Below are 22,697 nucleotides of genomic sequence, written 5' to 3'. Positions count from 1 at the left end.
GGAATTCACTTAATCAGAGACACACAGGCAAGCAAAGTTTTCCTTATTTCCCAAAGACTCTTTCAAGTACTTTCAAGCTAGAAAAATAAACTTGTTCAATCAGCCACATTTTTCAGTTAATGCTGCAGACATTCATACTTACCAACTATAGTACAGGTACTATTTTTAAATTCTACCTCAAAGTTATTGAAGATAGATTTGTATTTCAGAAAAAAATGCAAGGAAGTTGAATTTCTGAACTTAGAAACAACAAAACCTGTTATTGTACACAAATCATCCACACAAATAACCAGTTAAGTGTTAAAAAATGCCGTGGTCCTCTGTCTGAACATCTTACCTTTGACTGTGAGTGTGGTACTACAGCTGATACTCCCGGCGTCATTTTGAGCTTCACAGGTGTAGACACCACTGTCTTCAAATCTTGTGGTGCGAACATCAAGGACTGCCAGTGAATTCACAAATGACATCCTGTAGTTGTCACCTTCTGTGAGCCTATTGTCATTTTTGTACCAAGACATTTGAAGTGGAGGTGTTCCAGTTACTTTGCACTCAAGCCGTAGTGGATCAGACCGCTTCACAAACTTTGTGGGTGGCAGTTTCAGCACAAATTCAGGAGGTTCTGCAAAACCCAAACATAACAAATTACTATGCAGAATCTAAGCTGTGTGAAGACAAAAAAAAGACCAAATATGTAATGCGAGACTGCCAAGATGAGATAAAAAGCAAATTTCATGCTGAAACTTATTGTAAAAACAAACTGATCCTGAAAAAGAGAAATTAGCAGCAAAAATGAATAAATACACAAACAAGTCATAAAGAGGGAAGGATGGAAACAATTGAATGAAGAGTGAAAAGAATAAGAAAAATAATAAGATTCCAACCTTTCACCAATAAATTTGCAGTACATCTTGCAGTACCAGCATCATTGCTAACTTGGCAAAAATAAATTCCACTTTGAAAAGTTCCACAAGAATGAAGATCAAGAAAACATGATGATCCTTCCATGCCAGTCGAACATGATGGTCCGGTTACCAATTCAGTATCTTCTTTGAACCACTTCACGATAAAAGGGGGTGTTCCTTTTAAAATGCATTTAAAATGTGCAGTTGATTTAGGAAGAACAGCCTGGGATTCTGGTTCGGACACAAAGCTTGGTGGCTCTAAAAATGCATTCAGAAGAAAAGAAAATAAAATCAGTGAACTAAGATGAGTGAAGTAATGATCTCAAAAAATCAAATAAGTAGATGATACAATTTCTGACCTTTTACCATCAGTGCAGCACTGCACTCACAACTTCCCGCTTTGTTTGATAGTTTACAAGTGTACGTCCCAGCATCCGTTTTTTCCAAATGCTCAATCTCCAATGCTACAGAGTTTTCTTCCTGTATAAGCTTAGGCTTTGTTCTGCCAGTAATGATATTTCCATCTTTTTTCCATTCCACAGACATTGGAAGAGAACCAGAAACTTTGCTTTCAAGTCGTACAAAAGATCCCAGAACTTCCCACTTCTCCACCAATGGTTTGAGGAAGGATGGAGCAATAATTTGTTCTGCATTGAACACCAAAAACAGCAAAAGTTAACAATTGGTCTCTATCAGCTACATTACCATGCAAAAATCTCCATACGGATAAAAAGAATGTGCACTAACCTACGACAACTAATGTAATCTTGCAACTGGAGACTCCAATATCATTGGTGACCTCAAAAGTGTAGTCCCCACCATCATTCATTTGTGCAGACTGAATCTTAAGACAACTCAAGTGATTCACAAAGCTGAGTTTGTGCTGTCTGCTGGACACAAGCTCTTTTCCATTTCTTAGCCACTTGACTTTGAGTTCAGGAGTGCCTGACACCTTAACCTCCATATTGACTGGATCACCAGCAGTTACATTTAATGTTTCAGACTTCTCAATAATTTGAGGCGGCTCTGAAATAGAATAAAATTGGAAAAACTTAGAAAATTAAAGGCCAGTATTCAATACTTGGTAAACAAAACTAAGCTCAACCTTTGGGATCCCTTAGGCTAAGACAAACCTTGCACCAGCAGAGTTGCAAAGCTCTTCTCCTGTCCAGCCTCATTCATGACCTGACAGGTATACCTCCCAGTATGACAGGCCTCAGAGACTGCAATTCTCAAAGAAGCCACATTGCCATCAAAAGTCCTTTCAATTTTAGCATCCTCCATGATCCATTCTTCATCTTTCTGCCATTGAATAGTAAGGGGTGGCGACCCCTTCACAACACATTGAAATTCAGCCGCTTTTCCCAACACAGTGGCAACATTTTGGATCTTCTTTACAAACGATGGTGGTTCTAATATTAAACAAGTAAAAGTCAAATTAAATGACAAGAAAAGGACTATACAGTCACATTTTATTTGTGAATACTTCACACTGTATAAATGACTAACCTTTCATACGGAGCATAGTCCTGCAAAAGCAACTTCCAACCTCATTTGCAACAGTGCACTGATATTCGCCAACATCTAAATCCTCACATTTCAATATTTGTAGACTTAAAATATCATTATTCCATGAAACTTTGTGTCTTTTACTGGACTTGATTTCCTTTGCATCCTTGAACCAAGTTATTTCAAATGGAGCAGTACCAGTAACTTGGCATTCAAATAGCGCATCAGAACCATTTACAACTTCAAGGGGTGTCAGTTCCTTTACAAAGGCTGGGGGCTCTGAAACAGGGTGAATTATAAAACCATTACTATTCCCAATGTTACATTAAAACAATATTGTCTTAATGTATTTATTATTTCTACATATTTTTTCATCCAACCCTTTTCACTAACCTTTCACTTTCAATTCCATGCTGCAGCTCTCACTGCCAGCATCATTGCGTGCCTCACAGTAATACACTCCAGTATCTTTAGTATCAGCACCAAGTACTTCCAAGCTTGCCATGGAATTAGCAAAGGAAATCTTATATTTGTTACTGGGACTGATTTCATTTCCATCTCTGAACCAATAGATATCAATTTCAGGAGTTCCAACAACTTGGCATTCAAATTTCTTATTTTGTCCTTGTTTCACCACTGCTACTTTCTCGGGCTTCCGGATGAATTTTGGAGGTTCTAAAAAGACAATCACATACGTATATTATATCCACACTTGGATCTAATAGTGATAGTATATGCAGATTTATGGAAAACAATAAGTTCAACAAACACCTTTCACAAATAGCGCTGCTTTGCAGGCCTCAGAGCCAACATCATTAGTGATCTCACAGGAGTAATCTCCAGAGTCTGAGGCCTTGGCAAAAAAGAGTTCCAGTGAACTTGAAATGTTATCCTTCTGAATCAAGCAGTCAGTGCTGGATACAATCTCCTTGTTGTGTTTAAACCACTTGATATTCAGTGGTGGAGTGCCACTTATTAGTACACTTAATTTTACTCTTGATCCAGGCAAGACATCCATTGATTCCGGCCTTTCTAATATCGCCGGTGGTTCTACCAGGTGAAAAAGAATACTGGTTAGTCCAGTTATGGTTCTCTGACATTAATGAACATTTCTGCAAATATCATTACTTTATATTGCATAATACACATTAAATACTAAGCTAATAATTCCACAATACTATCAGGTTTACCACATAATGGCTTTCCATTTAAATTATATAGGCCTTTATCACATTTCAAGACCGTAAAAGCTTCAATATCACATATTATGAATTAGGAAGTAAATTTGTCCAGCATAAATAAGTAAACACAAACCTTTCACAAGTAATGCACCAGAGCACTGGTCACTTCCTGCTTTGTTTTCAGCAATGCAGGTATAGCTGCCACTGTCCGAACTAGAAAGATTGGTGATTTCCAAAAATGCCGTATTTTCAAAAAACGAGCATTTGTGTTTTTCGTCTGCCACTATCTCCTTATCGTCTTTGTACCAGCGCACAGTTATGGGCAGGGAGCCAGAAATAAGACACTCTAGGTGGGCAAATGATCCTTTAACGCTGTCCATCTGTTTCAATTTCCTTGTGAAAGTTGGTTTGATTATTTGATCTACCATAAAAGAAAGGTATTTGGTGAACATAATGCAAAACATATCTTAGCTGAATTTAAGTTATTGAAATTAAAAGGCATGCTATGCTGATATACTGACCTAGAACAGTAATAACAGCTTCACATGTGCTGCTACCAACATCATTGGAGACCTCAAAAGAGTATTCTCCACTGTCACTCTTATCTGTAGCTAGAATCCTTAAAGTGGAGCTCTTGTTGGTGCTGTGCACTTTATATTTCTGGCCTGATATGAGCTCCTTTCCATCTTTCAGCCACTTGGTTTTCAAAACTTTGGTTCCTGAGAACCTGCATTCCAGTGTGGCAGGATCCCCAGCAGTAACACTAATTGACTTGGCTTTTTCGGTAATGTTTGCTGGTTCTGTGGCAGACAAAATCCAAAAATGAATAAATAAATACTTTTACATTTCAAAATACATGAGTTTAAGTTGTTCCTTCCATTTAAAAAAACTAAAATTATTAGATTGTGTCATAACCAACCTTTAACTTCCAATGAAGCAGAGCATTTCTGACTTCCAGCTTCGTTCTTTGCCTGACAAGTGTACTTTCCACTATGTTTTATCTGAATGTTTGTTATATGCAGTCTGGCAGTTCTGTCCTCATAGGACATTCTTATATTTTCATCGTCTTTAACCTCATAGTCATCTTTTATCCATGACACAGTAATTGGTAGTGATCCTTTTAGTATGCAAACCATTGTTATTTCCTTGCCAACGAGGCAACTTGCATTCTCTATCTTCTGAACAAATGATGGTGGTTCTAATGAAAAGAAAATGTTCGGAATATATTACAAAGGAGAGTTCATAAAAATGAATGTATATTCCGAATAAAATTATGCTTTTGTCACTAACCTTTCATTGTCATTTCACAATCACAGGAAGATTTCCCAACTTCATTTTCTACTATGCACTGGTATTTTCCAAAATCTCCTGCTTCACATTTCAGAATCTTGAGGTAAACTGTATCATTCTGAAAACTCATCTGGTGTTTTCTGTCATTACTGATTGGCTTAGAATCCTTAAACCATGAAATTTCTAATTGAGGTGAGCCTGAAATATTCCCCTCCAACACAACATCAGATCCTTTCACAACTTCCTTGGATTCAAGAACCTTCGTAAAGATTGGCGGTTCTAAAAAGGAATTACATGAATTAAAACCCTGCCTCCAAATTCATAAAATACATAATAGGCAAATACTAAACATAAAAATTTGTAATGATCATGACTAACCTTTGATTGAAACCACACTTTTGCACCGGTCAATGCCTGCTTCACTTGATGCCTCACAAATGTATTCCCCACTATCATCAACAACGCTTGCTGAAATCTCCAAAGTAGCTACAGAGTCTGTGAAATCCATTTTGTACTTATTACCAGAATGAATTTCAGTCTCATTCTTGAACCACTTAATTTTGATTGTAGGGCTGCCAGTTACATTGCATTCCAAAAACACAGGACTTCCCTTCTGTGAAATTTTTGAAGACTCAAGCTTCTTCACAAACTTTGGAGGTTCTAGAAGAATAGGTTTTACAATGGTTATATAAAGGCCAAACATAAATAAATCTACTAATGATAACAAGAGATTCCTAAGCATATGTAATATAATAAGAAAATGCACCTTTTACAAACAAGACAGCGGTGCACGTCACTTTTCCAGCGTCATTGGTAACTTGGCAAGTGTAATTATCAGAATCTTTGGGTTTCACTGAGTGAAGTTCCAACAAACTTGTAGATGCATCTTTTTTGATAAAACACGTTCCTCCGGTGGATATTTCCTTGTCCCCTTTGAACCACTTAATGGTAAATGGGGCTGTTCCAGTGAAAGCAGTCTTTAAAGTCACTTTTGTTCCTGGTATAACATTTTGAGAGTCAGGCGTAACTGTGAAGGCTGGAGGCTCTGTATTTTGTTCAAAGAAAATGGAAACATGTTTAAAATCGCAAGATAGAAAAAAAAAGCCTACATGAAAAAAAACAGTACTGTATCTCTGTGTTATAAATAAACCAAAAAAGGGAAAAAAAATTTAATATTAATTTTCAAACCTTTTACAGACAGATTTCCACTGGTCTCTCCAGTTCCTGCTGCATTTTTTGCACGGCAGGTATATGTTCCAGCATCAGACTTTTGTAAATGATTAATTTCCAAAGCTGCTGTGCTTTCTGTGAATTCCATTTTGTATTTTGCACCAGCTGTGATTTCTGCATCATCCTTGTACCAAGAAACAGTCACAGGCTGAGACCCAGTGACCCTGCATTCCATACTGACATTGGAGCCAACACTTCCATCAACTTTTTTAAGAAGTTTTGTGAATGACGGTGGTACAATTCGATCTGTTCAGAAGCAAAAAAAAAAAATAGAAGTCCTTTAAGAATACCTCTATAATTCAAACAACCAAAAGACTGAAGATATTAATCACCAACCTAGCACAGTGACAGAGCAAGAGCACTGGTCTTTTCCAACACGATTGGCCACTTCCACCATATATTCACAGTCGTCTCTCTTTTCTGCTGCAAGAATTTTCAAGATGGCCACATTATTTTTAAAGGTTATTTTATATTTCCGGGTGTCGGTTATCTCCTTTCCATCTTGGAACCACTTCACTTTAAGCTCTGGGCTTCCTGCAACTGTGCACTCTAAAGATGCTGGACCTCCTGCAGTCACACTGATGGATGCTGTCTTTTCTATTATTCGAGCTGGTTCTAAAACAGAAACAAATCATTTCAGATATGTAATAAGATGATTGCAAGTGACTGAACTTTCATTCATTTTGAAAAGTTTGAAAATATCAGCAAACCTTGAACAGATAAAGTGGCTTCACATTTCTGTTTCCCAGCTTCATTTTCAGCCTGGCAAGTGTATTTACCACTATGGATGATGTTGACAGTGGCTATTGATAGAACAGCAATATTATTCTCAAATTCCATTGTTACATTTGGATCATCATCTCTCAATGTTTCAGAATCCTTCATCCACGTGACCTTGATTGGAGCTGATCCTTTAAGAGTGCCCTGCAGCCTAACTGTACTTCCCAAAACTGCTGAAATGTTTTCAATCTTCTTTGAGAAAAATGGAGGCTCTACACAAAAAAGAAAAATTATCAAAATTCCAATAATTCTATACAAACAAATGCTCAATTTAAACAGTTATCTTCACTAACCTTTCAATTTAGCTAATGAAGTGCAGGAGACTTTGCCTACATCATTTGATACAGAACACTGGTAGTCCCCAACATCAGTACTTTCAAATGAACTTATCTCCAAGCAGGAAATGGCATCTTGGGAAGTGATCTTATTCTTTTTATCAGTGGAAATTGCTTTCTTATTTTTAAACCAGTGGATATCAAATGGAGGTGTTCCAGAAACTTCACATTCAAGTATGGCAGTCGTTCCTCTAACTACTTCCACCATTTTTAATTCTCTTCTGAAAGAGGGGGGTTCTAACAACAGAAAAGACAACATCATATATTCACATAATCAGAATTGAATTACATTTGAATCTTTGAAACTGAATGTCAACAAAAACAGGCATTGCCACACACCTTTTATCATTAACAGAGTACTACAGCTTTCACAACCAGCTTCATTTAACACTTCGCAAGTGTAATTTCCACTGTCTGCCACAGAAACACCATTTATCTCCAAAACTGTTTGGCCATCTTTGAAGCTGATTTTGTGCTTCTCTCCAGTGATTAGTTCACGGCCATTCATAAACCAGGTGATGTGAAGTTCAGGGGAGCCTTTAACTGTGCACTGCATACGTGCTGTCACACCATGTTTCCAGAGGATCTTTGGTTCCAGTCTCTTAACAAAAGTTGGGGGCTCTAAAGGAAGAATTTAATTGCATAGTCACTGAAAAAGTTAATGTGCAAATGGAAGAAACACATATGTGACAAAGATTTTTCAAGAGGCGGCTTAAGTCAGAAGCTTTCTTTTCAGCCATTTTATCTACTGTCACACATTGTATTGTTAATTTCCAGAACTGCAGATTTTCTGCTTCAAATGCTGCATCAAGCTGAAAATTAACCCATGCCTTACCTTGTACAGACACCATAGATGAGCAGCTACTGCTTCCAGCATCATTTGTAGCAGTGCAAACATATTTCCCAGTGTCTTTAAGATTTGTATTTGTAATTTCAAGAATAGCAAGTTTGTCTTCAAAAGAAAGTTTGTGATCCATGGTGTTATGCATTTTCTTGCCATCTCTGGTCCAGGAAATGGTTACACCAGTGTCTTCATCCACTTGACATTCGAGACGCAGTGGGTTTCCCACAGCTACTGATACTGATTCAAAGGTTTTGACAAAATTGGGCTTATCAATCACCCTCAGTTCTGTGCTACACATGTCAGTTCCAACACTGTTTGATGCTCTGCAGTGATACTCGCCATGATCAGTAAGGCTAAGTTTCACAATTTCAAGAGTGTGCCTGTTCTTTTCAGAGGTTATTTTGTAGTTTGCGTCCTTAGAAATTGGAACGTTGCCTTTCTGCCACACAACATTCATTGGGGAGGAGCCAGAAAGCACACACTGAATTCTTGCTTGTTTGCCCACATATAAAGTCATGGGATCAGGCTTAGTAACAAAGACTGGCGGGAAAACCTCTATAAAAATTCAAAAAAAGGAAAAGGGATTATATACTTTCAGACAACCTCTAAATTCACAGGAAATTGCCATACAGTAATATATGATACTCTAACAATCAACTGGATTATCTTAAACAATGACCAGGAGGCAAAATAAATCCTGCTGTAAGGAGATATATTGATTAATCAAACTCCCAGTTTCAAATAAAATTAACAATGAAATAATGTAAAGTGAGATGTACACTCCAACTTACCAGTCACGGTCAGGGAAGCTGAACAACTGTCACTGCCATGTTGATTTGTAGCTTTGCAAGTATACTGACCACTGTCAGCTTTAGTAGGGTTCAGAAGCTCCATTGAGGAGGTGTTGTATCGACTAATGATCCTGCACTTTTCGCTCTCTCTGATCTCGGTCCCAGACTTGTACCACTTGAACTTCACATTAGGCGCATCTTCAATCTCACACTCAAACTTGGCACGGCTCCCAAGATTAATCTCCAGGGGCTGGACTTTGTGCTTAACAACAGGTGGCACTGAATTGTGGAGACAGAGACAGGAAAACTAATTAACATAATGCATATGACCCATGACACAAAATGCCATTAGGGTAAGGAGGTGATCAGCTGAAACAAGGATGAGAGATGGGATGCATACACTAGTAATCCTGAGAGTGACTGTGAAAAGAAATGGTGGAAAGTTAGGGGAAGAAAATATCATTTGATGAAGAATGCAACTGTGATGTCAAATTAAGACACATGCAAACATAGTTGTGTTCAGCAGTGATGAAACAAAGAGAAGATGCACAACATGTTTAATAAACGTGACATAAATTGAGTAAAATTTTTTACACAAACAAAAATTAAAGTGAATGAACAGCTTGCAACCAAGCAGTGAAATGGATCTGGGGATGGAATTTCAATAATCAGGGTTTATTAGTGATTACTGAAATGATTTAAGTGAATGAGCGGTGTAATGGCACAAAAATGATCATACAGCAATACATTTTGCAATGAAAAACTTCAGAAGAGGCAAAAAAAAAGACTGTTGCTTAAGGTCAACAATTGAAAGGTGTAAGAGTGAGCTTACGGTTAGTCAAAATATCAAACGTCACCATTATGCACTTAAAAAGTTAGCTTATTTAAAGAAATTATCAACATTATATCCCCATAATCCAACCTCTTAAGACAACTGTGAGTTTCGATGATGTTGAAGTCTTGCCAGCTTCATTCACAGCCTCACAGATATATTCTCCTTGGTGCTTCTCCTTGATAACCTTCTCAATTACTAGCGTATAAGTATCATGATCCTTGGAACATTTGAACTCTTTGCCAGATTTAACCAATTTTCCATTGAAAAGCCAGTTGACTCTTTTAACAAATCTTATCGTTACAGAGAAAGTAACCTTGCAATGTTCTTCAATGGTAATGTCTTCAAGAAATGTTTCTATGACTGGATAATCTTTGGTCAGTTTTTCTGGTGGTTTAGTTTTAGTAACATCTTTCAGAAATTCCTCTCTGCTTTCTTTTTGTATAAGCACATCCTGTGAGTGCCCAACTGGGATAGGTACCACAGGCATATCAGTGGTTATATCTGCTGCATGCACATCTCTCTCATAGCCTTTTACTGTCACAGTTTTGACTTCCTGCCTGGTCATCTGCTTAAACTCCTGGAACTCTGATTTTGATTCTTTCATCCTCATTACCTGGGAGGTCTTTGAATCTTTGTAAAATATTTCTTGTGACTCTTGTATCACAGTGTGATCATGAGCTTTTACAGTTTTAAAGGAAGCCTGACTTTCAGTCTTGACAGCTGCAGAATGTTCTTTGTGTGAAGCAAAATCCACAACATTCTCTGCAAATGTAATGGTTTCCACTGTTGATGAAAGCATTTGTTTTGAAGGAGCACTGCTAACCTGTATCCTCTGGGGCCTATCAATTTGCATGGTGCCAGGCTGTTCTGAGGTCAGTACCTGCTGTTCACAATGGATTACAGAATAGAATGCTGCACCCAGCTCATTCTTTAAATCAGCAGTCTGGGGATACTCGCCTTCAAATGCTATGGTTATTTCTATAGGGGCTCCACTTGTTGTAATAAGATATGTGAACATTGCATACTTGGGTTCTTTGTGCACCTTCACTTCCTTTACCTCAAAAATTTGTAAACATTCTGCCACTTCTGCCAGAAGCACTGGCTGCTCATGTGCTACAGCAGACTGCAATGCATTCTCAAGCTGATGTCGGATGTCCAAACCAAATGATTTTGGTGCCTGAATAACAAATGTAAGCTCTTTTGGAAGAGTCTTACTTTCTTGTGATTCATGGACAAGGAAAGCCCCTTTGGATTGTGTTGTAACACTAGCAGCAGTTGTCTCTGACTTTATTATTTCCCCAGACATTTCACCAGTGATTATTTTTTTCTCCTCCACTAATATTGATTGTCTCACTGACTGACCCTCTTGAATTTGGACTGCAAAGTCTTGTTCTGCTGCTTCTAAAGAAACACTGCTCTCGGTTGAGATTGCCTTCTCCTCTATGTGGAGTGGCTCAGCTGGGACTTTGGGTTCTACCTTAGTTTCACAAGAAAACTTGTCAACAGCTTTAAAGCTATCAGTGTGTCCCTCCTCTATTGTTCGGCTGTCTGCTGTGGTCATTAAATGCATGACATTCCAGCGGTCCTCTTTCTGCTTCGATGCACGCTGCTCTTTAACCTCAGTACTGAATGGAATTTCCTTAGGCAGCAGCATGGGCTCTGAAACTGCCTGAAGAATAGTTTGAGGTTTGGGTTCTGTTCCCTGCTCAGGGTACACACCTGTTACTGACACATCCAGATCTGTACAGTAATCAGCTGTCAGTTCTCTTTTCTCCTCTGTGTTTACTGCCTGCCTGCGAACTTTTTCCAGTCTCTGCACAGCTACCTGCTGGTTGGGCTTTTCAACAGTAAATATGCCTTCTTTGGGTAAATAACTTTCTAAATGAACAGACTGGAGATGCAAACTCACAGGAGCCTCTTTTGTTGGCTGAATGGAAAATTTGTCATCTTGGGAAGAAAACTGAAGCATCTCTTCACAAGTGACAGATTTTTGTTCATCTATAGTAGCCGTCTGAATTAAAATAGGACTTTTTCTTGTGTCTGCTTGTTCCGCCACTGGAGCCTCACAAGTAAATCTGTCCTCAGAAGGAAGTATATTCTGTTCCCTTATCACCTGCAAATGCATGATTCTTTCCCCTTCCTTCTGAGACTGCACAGATATAGCACTCTCTATACCTGGAATTTGTTCAGTGTGTTCAGATTGGAGCAACTGCTTTTCTTCAGAAGTTAGAGATGATTGAACTAATTTATCCTTCAGCATTTGTGCTTTCTCTTCCTTTGGTTTGTATATTTCAAATTTCTGTTCTTTTGATAAAGTTTGTTTAGTCTCACTGGTAGAGATATGAACTGGCTTAGACAACTCCTTCACTAATGAAGACTGTAAGGCTGAATCTGAGGAGGATAACTCTGTTGAATGGGCTTCAGCTATTTCATGCTCCCTTGTTGATATGGCAGAATACAATATTTTTATTCCTTCCTTTACTTTATAACTTTTTTCAACTTCAGGCTTGGGAATCATTTGTAATTTCTCTTTCATTATTGGTATCCTGGTTTCTACTTGGTGACTTGTGACAACTTGTTTTGGCTCAGGAGTTGGCTGAATCAGTTCTGGTTTCCTGTCACTTAACTCAGTTTTCACAGTGGCTACAGGTGTTATTTCTTCAACAACTGCAGACATCATTTTCGATTTTTGCTCCCGGGTCAGCTCTAACTCTATTATCGCTGGAGTCTGGATGTATTCTGAGTGCTGCTCTGTGAAACCATGACTCTCCTGGACAGCAGGAGTAAAGGATGCCATGTGCAGCTGTCTCGTAGGTAAGGCAGCAACTGGATGGAGCTGGGTAGGTCCCACCATTACCCTTTCTTCCATCTCATGAGACTGCAGCACTGCAGCTTGGTGAGGAACTTGCTCTCTATGCAGGGAAGCAGAAGATATTCCCACCTGTAGCAAGTTATCCACTTGCTCACTGGCAATAGTCTGCCTATCCTCTGTGCCAATGGTGTATACCATCTGATGTCCTGACTGCACATTAGCTCTGGCCTCCCCTGGGAGGTTCACAGAATACAGTCGGGATTCAGTGACTTGCTCTGTCATTGAAACTTTGTAACTTTTCTGCTTGTGAGCAAATGTGTGGTCCTGTCGACTTGAGACAGAGACAGTATCACGGAACACGATCAGTTCAGCACTGCAGGAGGCTTCCCCAGATGCATTGGATGCCCTACATGTATAGAGACCACTGTCTTCCTGCTGGATACCCATCATGTTAAGGTACCCAGAGCCATCTGGATTATTTACCACAATGAAGTACTTACTGGGCTGAATCTGGTAACTTCCCCTAAACCACTGAACCTCAGGAAGGGGATTCCCTGTGACACTGTATCGAAACTGAGCTTGACTTCCTACAGTGCATTGTGTGGATTCTATCTCTGTAGTGAAACAAGGAGGCTGGCCAGAAACTTTAAACCAGCACTCTGATTTAGGAATTTCTTTTGCTTTGACATGCAGGAATGCTGAACTAGTTGACTGACCAAATCTGTTGCTGACAGTGCAAGAGTACTCCCCTTCATCTTCTGTCTTTACCTGGGAAATGGTCAGTGTATATTGGTTTTCTTCTTGATAAAATGTATAAACTGATGAGGATGTAATCTCCTGTTTATTGTGGAACCACTGCACTTTAGGCTTTGGAAAGCCAAATACCGTGACAGTAAATTTAGCTGTCTCTCCAACTGAGATATCTGCTGGTGAGAGCTGGGTGATAAAAACAGGCTTTTCCTTTTTCTTCTCTAATGTACTAGAATAGCGTTTAGACTCTGGCTTGAGTTCAGATGTAATGCTTTTTTCTGATAATTGTAGGCCAGTGCTGTAGGATTCTTTTCTCTGTTCTTCATCTGACACAGAGAAGCTAGAAAATGCTGTAAAAAATAACAAGGTTTAGGTTTACTAAAAAAATAATCACACAATTATCTCTTGGGCACTGTACAAAGTTATACTTATTTTTTAAATTAAAACATAGAGGTTCATCCTATAAACTGTTAGAGAATACAATAGCCAAAAAATGGCCTAAGCTTTTTCAGAATGCATCTTGGCAGGAGAAGCACGTTCACAAAATATACACCATCTTTCTCACCATCATGAACCTTTTTTCTGATTACCTGAAATGGCAATGTTTTTCATTCAGTTATTTTTTTAAAATCAGAATTCATCACAACCAAATATTACATTTTCTGCGATACCACTTGAACTTTAAGCAAAATATAAGATTATAACATAAGATTAGAATGACAGGTATGCCATCAGCAATGTTCTGGGTTGGCAGGGGAAACCCCATGCCTACATAGTACACAGAGTTTGGCACATCAAATATACAGAAGAGTAGCTGCTTACACAACATTAACTTTGATATTTCTGATGCCCAAAGGCTTTTCCCAAGGCAAATATAATATGTAATTGTTCATTCAAAATGTACACAATATGACAATGCAATAATTAATTTAACATCTTGAATGTTGAAGATACAATCATGACTTGTATACAGCAAGACACGCACACCCGCGTACACGCATACACACACACACACACACATACACACAAAAGAAAACAGTACATACCAACCAAGACATGCAGGCCTTTCAGGGTATTTGTAAGAAAGACGACTTACGAAGGCATATGAATGGAATTACACTTAAACTAGCTATTGCGATCACTGTAAATTGCACAGTGAAAAATATTTACCTTTGACTTGCTCCTCGATTCTGGCTGTAGTATCCCGCTCCATTTTTGTCACTATAAAGAGAAAAAAACTGTCAGTTAAAATGTATCCAAGATATTCATCCAAAATCAAAACAATACAAAAAGCAGATGTGGCTGCCCAATTGCATTTCTTGTGCATCTATGTTGGTGAGACTGTGACATGCTTGTTTATTTTCAGGTCATATTTTCTTTTTTTTAAGATGCCTGTAAAAAAAGCAAGATATATAGCCCAAGCGAAAAATGAAAAGAAATTGCGCAGGAATCTTCATCTCTGTCATGCCTTATCCTGTCAGGTTTCCTGAAATGATGTCGCACTAGAAGTCTTTCATTCCAGTGGAATAAAAGTGGGATGCAGCAGTGAAATGAACGGCCAGTTTCAAAATAACATTAGGAAGGACCAAACCATGCACTTGCCAACCTTTCGTCACCCTGAGGTGGGTGCTGCAGGCAGCGTCTCCAGCAGAATTGACTAATTTGCACATGTAAGTATCGCCTTGCCTAGGACCAATGTTCTTTATACTTAAGCAGCACAGGGGCCCATCGTGTTTCAATGAGTACGATGCTGACTCTTCAACAATCAATTGATTGTACAACCAAATGACAAATGGAGAGGGTATTCCTTTCGTAACACAAAAGAGAGACAAGCCATCTCCACATTTTGTACGAGGTTCTGGGGGAAGTTTCTGAAGGAACTCTGGGATGGGGGCAGTGCAGATTTCTGGTTCTTCATACGGCACAACATCAGAGAAATAATTTTGGCTTATGTGCCCCTGTATTCTGTGGGCAGAGGGCGATGAGGTTCCATGTTTCTGAGAGGCCTCCTGCTTGTCTTGGTCAGCGGGCTTTTTACTGGGCTCTTTGTCTGTTTTAGAACCATTACTGACTGAATCGCAGGGGACTGGGGTGTCTGCTTTGGCATTTGCTTCTTTGGCTGAGTGAGAATAAAGTTAGGGAAAATTATTAGGTATCAAACACAAAAGTGAGAGGATATTTTAGATTTAAATACTGAATGTTAGTAGGATGAGAAGATGCTATTAACGCAAATGTCAAGGAATTATCTATGATTATTAAGCAAGTTATTAAACAATGGTTACGACTGGTTATAATTAAGAGGATAAATATTAAAGGTAGACATAATGCCAAGCTGAAGCAGAATGAAGTGAAATGGTCCAATACTGGGGAAGAAAACTTGTAACCACCTTCCACCACAAGCTGTGCAGATGTACTGTTCTCGCCATGTTTATTTTTGACTGTACAGCAATAAAACCCCTGATCCCTGAGCTGGACATCGTGAATAGTGAGGTACAGTGCTCCTCCATTTTGTGAGAATGTCATCCTCTCTGTGTTAATGACCTTCTTTTTATTATGATCCCACAAGATCTCAGTAAAGGGTTGCCCATCAAAGGAGCAGATGAACTGAGCCACGTCACCAATTCTCACTCTGAGATCATTCAGCTTCAGAAGCACAGCAGGGCTCCTGGTAGTGCTCATCTCAGATCTGTCCACAGACTGGTGCACAACTGCCCTTTGTACAGATGAGGAAGAAATCTTCATTGAGGACATCTCAGACACAGTCTCAAACTGAACACTTTGGGACTGCTCCTCCACTGACTGAAACCTTTTTGAATATGCTTCCTCTTTGTGGGTAAAAAGTGAGGTCACTGAGGCCTCACAGGAGGAATGAGAGGTGATGCTTTGTTTTGCGGATTCTCCAGTGCTTGAAACACTTTGCCTAGCTACAGTTCTCACTGTTTGATCTGAGCAATAAAAAACAAAGTATTAAGCAATGATCAACAGTCTCAAAAAAGGATAGGTTATGTTTGACATGCTCAGTTCAAAGTGATAGATGCGATTTCGTGACTCATGGAAGGAGAGGTTGATGAAAAAAATGGGTGAAAAAAAATGAGTTCATGTCACTTGCATAACAGGGCATCTTCTTGACCACTGGTGGATTAATTCAATGAAGAATGGCAGGATCTGAATTATATTTCACAGCTGTATTGTAGTTTCGAAAATGGAGTCAAGTACAGTAAAACAGATTACTACAAACTGTCTACTTATTTCTGAAAATGATAATGGAAGGAGGACGAGTGGAGAAGAGATGCTGAGAATTGAAATAATTAATATTAGTGGGTGATTAATAAAACAGTCACAAATTACTGACAACAAACAAAAAATTTACCTTCTTTGGTTACTGCAAGGGTAGCCGTGCACACCGCCTCTCCAGAATTGTTGGTCGCTTTGCAAGTGTATAGTCCAGCATGCTCAGGGAAAGCATCAACTATGATTAGCGTGGCAATTGTTGTCATCTCATCGAAATGAAAGACAACATTTTTTGTTGGCTTAACAAGCTGCTGATTATGAAACCAGCTGATCTCTGGCTTTGGCATGCCAGACACGCGAGCATGGAATCTGGCAACTTCTCCGTGAAGCACTGTGCAGCTTGCAATAGGCTGAATGAAAGCGGGTCTTTGGCCAATTGGCTCCTTCTTTACACTCGATATGCTTGTAGACAGACTTGTTGACGCATGCCATTGAGCCTTGGGTGTACTGTCCTGAATTTGCTTATACCCTGAAAGGAAGTATGACAATGTTTAATCATACTGTTTTAATCATTATCATATCATCATAAATGGATGTATATGTTCGTATTAATGTGAAAATTATAAATATGTATTTGGGTTCTACATGTAGCAAAATAGCCTTTATCACACTCAAGACTCTAATCTGCAATAAAAATTCACATGGTAGTCTTTTGCTAGTTACTGGGCAGACTACATGTATGCCCCTTTTCCACCAAGGCATTCTGAGGGCCGGTTCAGAGCCGGTACCTAATCGGGAACCAGTTCTTTGCTTTTTGACCGCAAAAGAACCAGCTCTCGGCAAGGAAAACTGGTTCCAAAGCGACACCAACACTTGGCTGGTCTAGAACCAAGAACCGCTTACATAAGGGGCTGGGGGCAGGATTATCGTGACCAACCAAGACCAACTAAAACTTTGTGACTGCCAGGTAGAGTGAGACCACCTTCGTTCGACAGACAGGAAAACGTAAATTGATTTGCAACTATATATGAAATAGGCAAAATATCGGTAACAACCTGTACCTAGTTATGTAGTTAAAAATGTCCTTGTTATCCTCCAGTGGTTATTTTTTCAGTACTTTCACAATTTTTTTCTGTGCCGGCAATTAAGTCATAGGTGGTTCAGCACTAGCTTTTAGTTGCTAAGGGGATGTGTATCGACCACCCCATATAAATGAATGGAACCTGACATAAATTTGCTAGCATACTGTTTAAGTGTCCTGTCTTGTGTATTTGAGGTTATTATGAGAAAGGGTGGTCGCTATCAGCACGTCTAGGAATCCGTACATATTCACTGTTGTAACCCAAGTCGCACGACGCAAAATAGCCGTGAGGGCAAATCGGAGCTTTAGAATGTCTCCAGCAGCGTATGCGCGTGAGCTCGACAATACATTTCTCACAGAAAAGGTAGTTTGTCGCTTTTTTTTTTAGTTCATTACAGTGGTGATAGAATTGACAAGAATTAAGTGGTACTGTGCTGTTAGCCTTTACTGATCGCCGTACAAGGTTAATGTAATGTAACTAGCGCAATCTGACAGTACTAACCCATAAAAATGTACTTTGAATGGTACTTGCTCAATCTAACGGTAAATGTGAAAAACATTTGATTATAGTCAGCGGCACCAAAATTTTCTGTCACACCCTCAATAAATGGCAAAAGCCCCAGTAGAAGGTTCAATTAAATCTTTAAAAGTTATATATTTTCTGAATCGTTATCGATTCCGCTTGGTCACAGTGAGTGAAACTAGGCGATATGAGCGTATGGTTGCTATGTCCATTACGTCTGAACGATTCAGCATAGTTGTTTGCTACCTAAACTTCACAGCACACTTATCACCGTTAACATGATTGTAGCATGAAGTGTCTATTTTCAAAATAGATTTAAACCATTCACCTGGGACTTTGAAGTTATAAAACAGGATGTATCAAGTGTCCAGCAAAAATATTGACCTGGCTATCAGTCAGAATTCTGAGAGTACCAACTGCCATAAATGAGCGCGTAAAATCAACCAGTAAGAGCTATTATGATGTCACTGGTTCAGACCCCCACAAATGTAAACAATCGAATGTTCAGTGAAATCTACTGGTTTTCGGTGCCGTCGGAGTCCCGATCTAATCATTGATGGAATTCTTGGGAAAGTGCGAGCTAAAAGGCCACAAAAATAGCCAATATATCACTAATATTGCATATATGTACAATCGCTGTTCACAATATGTTAATTTAACACTAAACTGATATTTTAATCACAATACTTATGTTAATTTGAAATTATGTTACTCAGTTTGAAATTATGAAGCAACGTCTGCACCACTGGACTTAATGGGTTGTGATGAGATAATTCCGAGCGTGTTGCTAGTCTTAAAGTTTATATAGTAAATAAGGCTGTAATAATATAACTAAATGTATATGCATGAAGTTGGTTTTTTACATTTAGACAGTTTATTATCTGTATTTTTACAGGACATACATTTTAATAGGTAACGATGTTGCTGGGAAAGCGGAGACATATACAAACGTATACAGTGACATAATGACGTGGCTCTCTAGCCCATGGAAAAGCAAACCAGTTCTTAGAAGGTTCGCAAGTTGAACAAACTGTGAACCGGCACTAGCACCAGCCCAGAACCAGAACTAGGTCTGCGTTGGTGGAAAAGAGGTAATAGAGGATTAAGTAGGTCATATTTAAGTTTTTGCGCAAAGAGACAACAATTTGCAGGTATTTCCATTGGTTGGTGAAATGCATAAGGGAATGCAAATAGAATATTATTTAATTATACAACAACTTGGCCAAATACTCTTTGGTTTTGATCGGTTGGGAGGTTTGAATTATTTTTCCATATAAGCCTGGCTATGATGTAGTCGGCAACAGTTTAATCACCATTCTAAATTATTGTGCATCAGGGGTCTGACTCGATAAAACAAACATGGATAATGATGATTTTTTTGTTGTACCCTTCATCGGGAAGGATATCCCATAAGGTCTTTGCAACTACCTCAAGCTTCTTCCAGCTGAAATCAGCGGCGAAGCTCATTTACAAGTGAGAGTGTACAGTGAACTCAATTATTTATAGTTATATTTTTTTTAAATACATTTAAATTATTTAATACACTGAAATAACTGTATTTAAGGTTTTTAAGCCTCCGTGTGCTTTCCATGAGTTAGCCAGCTAACCTGCTTGCACTCATGCATCGTAATTTACCTAGAAAATAAAACAAGAATGGCAGAGAAAAGTCTGCTAAAAATTACCAGTACCACCTTTGACTACAATGGCATACACTGATAAAAATAAAAAATAAAAAAACAAGAAAAGACTGTAGATTATGACCAAAACGGAATTGAACCAAGCAAGACAATACTTGAGTGAACATTGGTTCAGCTTTTCAGCGAGAGCTCAGGAACTTGAAGGGCTTCAAAAGTGACATTTTAGCTTGCAGAATTTCTACTGGACAGATAATCTTGCTTGTTCTATTTCTTTCGGAATTTGTTATCGCCCCAAATAGTGTAGCCAATGTAGCAAGAAAACGTTAGCAAGTTAGCTGATGTATTTAGCCCACTGTTATAGCTATGCTGTATGCTAGGTGTTATCTTGTAGCTTATCGGTAGCAAGCTAGCTGTGTTTAAAGCTTATCTGTAGTGAGCTAGCTATTTTTATAGCTACCTATGCTGTTTAAGCGGGGGGGAAGAAATTGCACAATCCAGTTCCAGATGCATTTAGTAATGTTTGTTTGACCAACATTTTGCCCGTATCGTAAAAAAGCAAAAGCGCCAGTGTCTGCATTTATTGATTGTCATTAGCCCATAGTTGTAAATAAAAACTATAGCTACGGTCATTGTTCACGTTCATTATGAGGATGTTATGCGTTTTATTTTCTACCTGTGAATGAGGCATGATATGATACTGCACCTCAATCATCATGGAAAAAGAACATCTAGACAAAAGATGTGCTTCTTGAGTGTATTTGAGAATCACAAACAATAAACATAATCATACATATTAGTTATGTTTTGTATGTTGTAGAAATTAGGAAATGCTTTTCACATGTAAGTACATGCTATAAGGTAGTCATCAGAAGAACATGAAAAATAACTAGATAAGCATGTAGTTGTTCCAATGACATTTGGTATGCACTTATTGTACGTTGTTTTGGATAAAATGCCAAATAAATGTAATGTAAATGTAGTGTAAGCACCGTAAGCCATCTGCCAAACAATATGTGACAATATAGCATAAATCATATCAAACAGTAAATTAAAAAAGAAGTACTTACCTTCACCGTCAAGCGTCAGAACAGCTGAGCAAGAGACCATTCCAGCTGAGTTTCTGGCAACACAAGTATACTCCCCCCCATCCCCTGGGTAAACTCTGATAATTTCCAGCTGGTGATTATCATCAAACTGGGACATTCTGAAAATGTCAGACTGCTTGATCTCCTTGTCTCGGCAGTACCAGGTGATGGTCAGGTCTGGAGAATGGAAGACAAGGGGTTAATTTTCTGAGTAATGCATTTCCTCATTTGTGCATACACATATGCACACGCACGCAGGTACACACACACACACACACACACACACACATACACACAATATTGCTTTAATGAAATTATAAGCTGTAAAGTACCTTCTCCAGATAAGCGGCACTGGAATCGAGCAGACTCCCCTTCCTGAGCAGAGGTGGTATATATTGGAGAAACAATCACAGGGGGAGACATTGGAGCCCCAGTATCAGGGGAAATAACCTCTGGAACTACAAACAAAAAGAAAAAAACTCAGTCACAAAAAAAACGCACAAAGCAGCTTTCAGAACAATAATAATAATAATAATAATAATAATAACAAAGATATTTGCTTATAATATATTTGGATTATAGGGAGAACTTTATTTATAAATTTACAGAATGGAACAAGGAAATGGCACAATATACATTTTTACCACATCACTTGACCTTAGATATTATTTAATGTACCAATATGCAACTTTTAAACTTAGTTTTTGGGTTGCTTCTCTTTGAAACTTATAAATTAACTGCCCACCATGAGCTAATAAATTTAAGGCATTTACATGAAAAACATGCTTTACATCATATCCAAACATGACTGGAAATGTCTTGGCTATGAGAACATGTAGTTGCCAGTGACAACTGCTGTGTTGGCTGTTATTATTATTTATTAATATTAAAGGATAGGTCTTTAATTAGGTAAACATCTTTCCCTGAGTCTTGTCTATTTAATTATAAATCTATTGAAATGCTTTAAATCCTATATTGTTTGAGCCACAGCCAATAATTTCTCCTAGATTTTATAGGCAGTTTTGTGTTTCATTTTAGAAGCCATTAGTAAAATGGTATGGAAGCATTTTCTTTTTGGTGCTTGGCTATTCTAAAAGTTGCATCAAACTTCTGATTACTACAATCACAATTAAAGGCATACTATGCATGTCATTACTATGATGCATTGGCAATCTGTGTTTGGGTTCACTTCTGCCTAGTTTTTGCTTGTCTACCTGTAATTATGATTCTATAAAGTGTTCAGGACGTTCCAGAACACTGTATAGAATTACAATGCTTTTTTCTTTGTGTACTGTATCTGAAAAGCATGTGGCCAATAGAAGAAGAAGGAGAAGCGCAAGAGGAAACTTTTAATTGATTGATTGACTACTACAATGGTGCGTTTTCTGCTGGGTGAGTGAGAGATTGCCTGGGTGGCTAACCACTAACCAAGTGTTTGGTAATGTTAGGCAGCTGCAGATATTATCAAACTAAATTCAGTTATGTTTGGCAACGTTAGCTGGCTGGCCATGATTTGAATTTGCTGTGGTTCTGATATTTTATAAAGTAAGAACTTAAGGCTGGAGAGTAGAATTCCAATCTACTTTTATTGGCTGAAATGGGCCAGCTAGCTATCAGCTAGAGTCTACCAGCCGAAAATCTGACTATCCCGTATAAGTTATGTATTTTTTTCGGATACGCCAGAGGTCAGAGAGACATTGCATTTTTCACAAAAGTCATACATCGGCTGAATGTGTGGTCGTGGGCTTTTGTTGCCAAGGGAGCTGGCCTGTAAGCCAGCTTTGCTGCAATAGGTATACGAAGCTAGAATCTGTAAACATGCAAATAAAATAAAATAAAATCAATAAAAATAATAAATTTTGGTAATGAATGTATGTGTTT

The 22,697-nt window shown here is 38.5% G+C and overlaps 1 protein-coding gene across 1 annotated transcript in view; it reads right to left on the bottom strand.

The window, feature by feature from the left end:
• The window catches only part of LOC118222801 (titin-like), a 202,142-nt gene that overhangs the window by 138,015 nt on the left and 41,430 nt on the right, over window positions 1-22,697 (bottom strand). Inside the window, exons 38-63 of the mRNA XM_035408658.1 lie at window positions 21,149-21,274; window positions 20,799-20,993; window positions 16,630-17,019; window positions 14,430-14,480; window positions 9,785-13,609; window positions 8,863-9,141; window positions 8,063-8,626; window positions 7,567-7,848; window positions 7,186-7,464; window positions 6,823-7,104; window positions 6,449-6,727; window positions 6,071-6,358; window positions 5,649-5,927; window positions 5,261-5,542; window positions 4,883-5,161; window positions 4,512-4,790; window positions 4,114-4,392; window positions 3,726-4,013; window positions 3,183-3,461; window positions 2,805-3,086; window positions 2,412-2,690; window positions 2,036-2,314; window positions 1,650-1,928; window positions 1,262-1,549; window positions 882-1,160; window positions 338-619 (exon numbers count right to left, since the gene is read on the bottom strand). Coding sequence (XP_035264549.1) covers window positions 338-619; window positions 882-1,160; window positions 1,262-1,549; window positions 1,650-1,928; window positions 2,036-2,314; window positions 2,412-2,690; window positions 2,805-3,086; window positions 3,183-3,461; window positions 3,726-4,013; window positions 4,114-4,392; window positions 4,512-4,790; window positions 4,883-5,161; window positions 5,261-5,542; window positions 5,649-5,927; window positions 6,071-6,358; window positions 6,449-6,727; window positions 6,823-7,104; window positions 7,186-7,464; window positions 7,567-7,848; window positions 8,063-8,626; window positions 8,863-9,141; window positions 9,785-13,609; window positions 14,430-14,480; window positions 16,630-17,019; window positions 20,799-20,993; window positions 21,149-21,274 — 10,773 coding nt within the window. The remainder of the gene's footprint in view (window positions 1-337; window positions 620-881; window positions 1,161-1,261; window positions 1,550-1,649; window positions 1,929-2,035; window positions 2,315-2,411; window positions 2,691-2,804; window positions 3,087-3,182; window positions 3,462-3,725; window positions 4,014-4,113; window positions 4,393-4,511; window positions 4,791-4,882; window positions 5,162-5,260; window positions 5,543-5,648; window positions 5,928-6,070; window positions 6,359-6,448; window positions 6,728-6,822; window positions 7,105-7,185; window positions 7,465-7,566; window positions 7,849-8,062; window positions 8,627-8,862; window positions 9,142-9,784; window positions 13,610-14,429; window positions 14,481-16,629; window positions 17,020-20,798; window positions 20,994-21,148; window positions 21,275-22,697) is intronic.

This window comes from Anguilla anguilla, chromosome 3 (assembly GCF_013347855.1).
Source record: "Anguilla anguilla isolate fAngAng1 chromosome 3, fAngAng1.pri, whole genome shotgun sequence".
NCBI lineage: Eukaryota > Metazoa > Chordata > Actinopteri > Anguilliformes > Anguillidae > Anguilla > Anguilla anguilla.
The sequence above is the reverse complement of the archived record's forward strand: the minus strand, read 5'-3'. Positions and strand labels throughout refer to the sequence as shown.